General features: G+C 38.3%; 1 protein-coding gene across 1 annotated transcript; it reads right to left on the reverse strand.

The window, feature by feature from the left end:
* Window positions 1-1984: 1984 nt before the first annotated feature.
* On the reverse strand, window positions 1985-2562 carry LOC101962268 (adenosine 5'-monophosphoramidase HINT1; the record flags this gene model as incomplete). The annotated part of the gene is made up of 1 exon (XM_040271317.2): window positions 1985-2562. A coding segment is annotated over one exon (417 nt), but the record flags the coding sequence as incomplete, so codon positions are not given.
* Window positions 2563-6872: the final 4310 nt, after the last annotated feature.

Below are 6872 nucleotides of genomic sequence, written 5' to 3' on the forward strand. Positions count from 1 at the left end.
TGAGTTCAAAACCAGCCTCATCAAAAGCAAGGCACTAAGCAGTCTCTACATAAAATACAAATAGGGTTGGGGATATGAGTCAGTGGTTGAGTGCCCCTGAATTCAATTCCCAGTACCCAAGATAAATAAATAAATAAGAAAATGGACTGCCTCAAATAACCAAGTCCTAGATTGAGCAAGGTGGCACTGGCTTTGGAGATGTCTCAAAACAGGGCCACAAATTATAGGGTTTCCTATCCCTGTCTGTCTTCACATCCTTCTGAAGGAAAGCCTCTTTTCTCTCAGACCTGCTTCTTCCCAATATAAGAATCTGCCTTCTAAATTCACATTCTTCTGTCTTCTAATCAGGATGAAGACACCTCATCTCTTAGCTCTGGTTTAATAATAATTCTGGGGAAATATTGTGATTGGTCTGGTATGGGTCATGTGCTCATAACTGGCACATCAATGGTTAGGCCAAGAGAATTGGTAATCACTCCTCAACCAACCTTTGTGGTCAAGGTATCTAGATCATTTAAGAAGGGGGCTGGTAGAGCAATTGCTTAGCATGCAAGAAGGCCTGGGTTCAATTTTGAGCACCAAAAAGAAGAAAAAAAAAGAGAAAGAGAGAGTAATTTCCCTTAGGATTCAGTATTTATTTGTCTATCATCCAATTTAACATTTTAGAAAGATATCCTGCTTCCTCAGTACTACTCCCAATAGCAAACTGAGATCCTTGATGCAATGTCCTTTATTATAAGGCCACATGGTGCAGTGGAGCACTACACTGAACAACAGGAAAATAGATTTCAGTTCTGGTTCTGCTATGAATAAACTGGTGTGTGTTAGTCAGCTTTTCATTTCTGTGACCAAAATACCTGACAAGAACACTAAGAGGAGGAAAGATTTATTTTGGCTCACAATGGATTCATGGTCAGATGGCTCCATTGCTCTTAGGCAAGACATCATGGTGGAAGCACGAGGTAGAGGAAAGTGTCTCAGTTCATTGCAGCTGGGAAATGGGGAAAGAAGATAAACCCTTCCAGGGCATGCCCCCAGTAACCTACTTCTTCCTCCTATGGCCCACCTCCCAGTCGTCCATTTAGTTATCAGTTAATTAATCCATCAAGTGGATTAATCCATTGATGAAGTCACAGCCCTTGTGATCCAATCATTGCCCATGAGCCCCACTTCTGAAACTTGCTTCATTAGAGACTATGATTTCAACACATGAGCTTTGGAGGTACATTCAAGATCCACAACACTGTGAGCCCTTGGGCTAGTCCCCAAATCTCGCTGGATTTCAGTTTCTTCACTCCTGCCAGAATACTGTAATCAATATGAGGACAAGAACCACATCTATCTGAGATTCAAAATTGATAGCAATTTAGTGACTTGGGTTGGACACAGAGACAAGTTCAATTGTGATATAGTCACAACAAAGAGTTCATATCTCCTGGACAATTCTGGACCTCAGATGGCTTTTCAAAGTTGTCACAAATTTCAGCAAATTGGCAGGCCTTTATATCTCCAAATAAACAAGACACTGTATGAAGGCTGTCCCTAAGAAGGGCCATAAACTTGGACAAGTGAGTTTCCTACCCTCAGGCAATTCCTGGAAGGGAAATCATTGTTGAGCTGATGACAACAAACCCGGCCAGCTGTCAGGTCTAGGTCCTGAATGATGAAACTTGGCAGCATACCACAGTAGCCACCAAAACTAACAGATACGGTAGGTGCAGATTAAACATCTGTTCAACAAATTAATTCTAAAAAATGAACTGGAGTTATAGTTCAATGGTAAAGTCCTTGCTTACTACATGAGGACTTGGGTTTGATACCCAGCACCAGGAAAAAAAAAAAAAAAGAAGATTCTATAAAATGGAAAGTGAAAACTAGCTAGTTCTTTTCCATGACATTACATACATCTGTTTGTCCCCTGGGGTATCTGTGCAAAAGGTGATAAGTCAAAATTCTAATAGGTTTTGTTTTTGTGTGTTTAGCGTTTTTTTTTTAACCATGCAACAATGTATTTATTATGTATAGGCATTTAAAATTATTTTCCCAATATCTCCAGACCCGGGCACAAATAATCATGCTGCTTAACATATTGGAAAATGCAAGCAAAATCATTGCCTAGAGAAGGGAAAACCATCTAATACATGCTTAGCCAGGAGGCCAATTCATCTGCCCACCTCCAAGAACATGCAGATGAACAGACTGTCCTCCATCTGCACCTTCACTCACCACCATCCGATAACCCTTCTTCAGGCCTAGATCAGCAGCACATTTCTTGCCAACAATCATTAAATGTCCAAGAAGATTTTCATTATCATCTTCTGCAGCAGAAATCTGGGTTATATGTTTCTTGGGTACCCCCAGAAAATGTGTTGGTGCTTGAGGGGCAATGCCATGGAAAGCAAGACACTGGTCATCCTCGAAAATGATTTTGGTGGGGATTTCCTTGCGGATGATCTTCTTGAAGATGGTGTCGCCGTCAGAAGGCTGGGCCACCTGAGCCTTGGCGATTTCATCTGCTGTCTCAGCCACCCTCCCGCACGTAGGCCAGGGGAGAAGTCGTGTTTAGCGTTTTGTTGTTGTTGTTGTTGTTGTTGTTGTTGTTTTAATAAAAGAGGAGCAAGAATAGGAATAAGAAAAAAAGTCTACTAAAATTGATATTGACTGACCTGTTTGTCTAAATATAGTAAAGCATTCTTTATGATTAACAATAAAAAGTACTAAGGGAGCAATTAGGATAGATATTACATAGACTCCAACTGTGCTGTCCCAACACAGTAACCACTAGCTACAGAACATTATTTTTCTTTTATTTTTTTAGTTGTAGATGAACACAATACCTTCATTTTTTTAAATTTATTTTTTATGTGGTGCTGAGGATTGAACCCAGTGCTTCACATGTGCTAAGCAAGTGCTCTACCACTGAGCTACAACCCCAGTTCCAGAATGTTATTTTAATTAGTTAAAATTAAATAAAATTGGAACTGGGATTGTAGTTCAGTGGTAGAGTGCTTGCCTCACACATGTGAGGTGCTGGGTTTGATCCTCAGCACCACATAAAAAGTATATAAATAAAGGTATTGTGTCCATCTACAACTAAAAAAATTTTTTAATTAAATAAAACATAAAATTCAGATTCTTAGTCACACTGACACATTTTCAGTTTCAGTATACATTTGTGGCTTTTGGCTACAGCATTCAACAATGCAGACAAAAAATTTTTCCTTCATTGTCGAAAGTTCTATCAAATAGCAGTGATCTACACTGAATAGATGTGGTTTTTACCTCTCTTCAATAATAATTTAATCTCATGAATTCTGCTATTAATTATTTTGAAAGTGTTGGAAGTAGTCAAAAATTAAAAAGTTAAGGGAAAAAAAATGATTGCCCTGAATCCAAGTTTCTTCTTGGAAATCCAAGTAGTACAGGACAACATTAAAATGGAATAAATTCTTATTGTCATGTCATCCTGTTTCTGCCATCTGGATCATCTGGATTTAGCAGGACAAAATGCCCTGGGCTTCTAAAGTGTGCTCTGCTTATGACTCCCTACATCAGTGAAGAACACTGCTCTTTCAAAAATCAAACTGTCAACAGTTAAGACATTCACTATAATCCCAGAGATTCAGGAAACTGAGGTAGAATGATGATAAATTTGAGGCCAGCCCAAGCAACTTAGCAAGACCTATCTCAAATAAAAATTTTAAAAGGACTGAAGATGTAGCTCTGTGGTAGAGCATTTGTCTAGCATGTGTGAAGCCCTGGGTTCAGTCCCCCATACTGCAAAAAACAAGCACAATACCATTATAACATCTAAGTAAAATCAATAATTCCTTAATATCTTCAAATATCTGGTTATCCAAACAAGGCCCATACAATGCAAATGGTTGATGTGTCCTTTAATTCTTTATGTGTCGAGGTGTGAGTTACCTGAATGGAACTCTGGGGCACTCTACCACTGAACTACATCTCTAGCTCCCCTTTTTTAAAAAATTTATTTTGATACAGGATCTTGCTAAATTGTCCTGACTGGCCTTGAATTTAAGATCCTCCTGCCTCAGCCTCCTGAAATGCTGAGATTACAATAGGCGTGTGCCATTACACACGGTTAAGTCTTTAAATTTCTAAGTTCTCTGCCATCTCTCTTTTTATTCTTTATAAACTTTTGTAAAAGAAATCAGGTCATGGTCTGCGGTTACAGCTCAGTGGTGGAATGAGAAGTCCTGGGTTCAATCCCCAGCACTGCTAAAAGAAAGAGAAAGAAAGAAATTAGTTTTTCTATTCCTGTAAAGGTTTACATTGTGGACTTTGTTCACTGCATCCCCATAACATGTCCCCCTGTCCACTCTATTTCCTGTAAATGAGAATTTTGACTTCGAGTCTTAATCCAATTTAGGTTTGACTTTTTTTTTTTCTTGCAAGACATTTTTAAGCATTGTGTTGTATACCTCTGTTGCAGTTCCTGATAATGATGCAATCAGTTATTGTAATTGTTGTCTAGATTCATTAATTCAAGCTAGGCTGCAAAACTGATATTTTAATTTATCATTTTCCTTTGTTTATTAGCTGAGATATATCACAAAAGAGTCACTTTCCATCAATGGAAAAAAGGCAGAAAACAAGCTTGATTTTGTTTTTTCTCCTTAATATCAGTTTTAAAAACAATGAGTCGATTCCCTACCACCTTACAGAACTTTATGAGTTTTTGTTTGCATAGTATCACTGAGGTGTTTCAATCTCTTGTTATTATTTTTTCTCTATTTATTTATTTATTTATTGGGGGGCGGGGTACCAGGGGTTGAACTCAGGGGCACTCGGCCTCTGAGTCACATCCCCAGCCATATTTTGTATTTTATTTAGAGACAGGTTCTTACTGAGTTGTTTAGTACCTCACTGTTGCTGATGCTGGCTTTGAACATTCGGTCCTCCTGTTTCAACCTTCTGAACTGCTGGGATTACAAGTGTGTGCCACCGTCACCGGGCTTTCTCTCTCTTTCTCTTTTTTTTTGGAGACAGGATAAATACATTGCTGAAGCTGGCCTCAAATTTGTCACCCTTCTGCTTTAGCCTCCCAAGTAGCTGTGATTACAAGTGTGTAATCTCAGCAAACCACACCTGGCTATTATAGTTATTTTTCTTACACAGATTTTTCTATCTTTGGCCCTTGGGTACCTCTTCAAGTTGATAATATTCTTACTACCTGCTATAACAATATCTTCTCATTTTCTAATCTGTTTGCTTTGATATCATCCCCTGTTTCCCCGGCAAATATACCACTCATTCATGATTGTGTAATCTCAGAACTTGAAATGTTCTTATATGAAAACAGTAGTGCAACCCTTGTGTCTTCATTATGAATAATTTATGTCTATAGACAAGGTATTAGACACTAGTACAATGTACAAACCATCAGGAAAGTATACAATAAGGTATATCAAGGAGCTGGGGCTCTATGGTAGAGCTCTTGCCTAGCATGTGTGAGGCACTGGGTTCGATCCTCAACACCACAAAAAAAAAATGAAGGTATTGTGTTCATCTATAACTAAAATATTTTTTTAAAGTATATAAATAGTTATGTGTAAGTGCGTTGTGATGAGAAGGGCTGTGAAAGAAAAGGATGGGGGCAGTGAGAATGTGACACCTGGCCAGAGGTGTTAGGGAAGGCTTTCCTGAGGAAGTGAGAAGCTGAAATGCAAAGGGGAAGTAGGGTGAGATTAGCTCAGCAAAGAAGTGAGGACAGATCCTTTACATGTGCAAAGTCTGGAGGTGTGAGATACTTAATCACATTCAAGAAACTGAAAGGCCTTTGTGAGCCAGAGTGTGGGAAGAGAGAGGACACTGTGAAGCTGGAAATGCATGGGCTGGTTAAATCATGCAAGGACCGGGAATGATGTTAAGGATTTTAGATTTTTTAAGAAGAATGAGAAACCACTGGAATGCTTTAAGAGAGAAGCAACATGAACATATTTTTATTTGTATAAAGCCACTCCACACATTATATGGAGAATGGGTTGGAATGGCAAGAAGGAAAATAAAAATTAGGGTGCTACCACAGTAGTTCATATAAAAGATCACAGTGTCTTGACCTAAGGTAGGAGCAGTGAGGATAGATTCAAGAGATTTTTGCACAACCCAAAAACCAGTTTCACACTTAATGGGGAAGCAAGAGAAGCATTCTCATGAAACTCACAAATAGGATGAGGTTACCCATTTTCATTACCACCATGGAATGCTGTTCTAGATGTATTTAGTCAATGCAGTTGTACAAAAGGAGGGAATTCATGGCATCAAAGCTGGAAAGGAGTTGTATCTCTATTTACAGATGATATGATTATATATCTGAAAAACTCAGGCATAGTGGTGCAGACCTGTAATCCCAGGGACAGGAGAGGCTGAGGTAGAAAGATAGCAAGACTTGGCAACTTAGTGAAATCTTATACCAAAAATTTAAAAAATAAAAAATAAAAAGAAACTGACCCCCCCTCCCCAGATGTGTCCCTTAAGTGGATGAATAAAATATTGCTGATCCACGAACAACTAAATAAATGAACAAAAAATAAAAAGAGCTGGGGATGTAGCTCAGTGGCAAAGCACCCAGGGTTCAATTCCCAGTACCATCTAAAATAAATAAATAAATAAAACCAAATGGAAAAGCCACCATAAATAAAGCAAGAAAGAATCCAATTAATTTTACATAAGACAATAATATGTTTGCAAATAGCAATCAATTCAGTATAATGGGAAAAAGACACTATACTGGTAACAAAAAATGATAAATTCCTAGCCGTAAACTTGTCAAGAAATGTAAAAAAATCTACAAGATGAAAACTTTAAACGTTCCTCAGAAACACAAAGACTTGAACAGATGGAAAGCT

The sequence above is a fragment of the Ictidomys tridecemlineatus genome, chromosome 12 (genome assembly GCF_052094955.1).
Source record: "Ictidomys tridecemlineatus isolate mIctTri1 chromosome 12, mIctTri1.hap1, whole genome shotgun sequence".
Taxonomy (NCBI): domain Eukaryota; kingdom Metazoa; phylum Chordata; class Mammalia; order Rodentia; family Sciuridae; genus Ictidomys; species Ictidomys tridecemlineatus.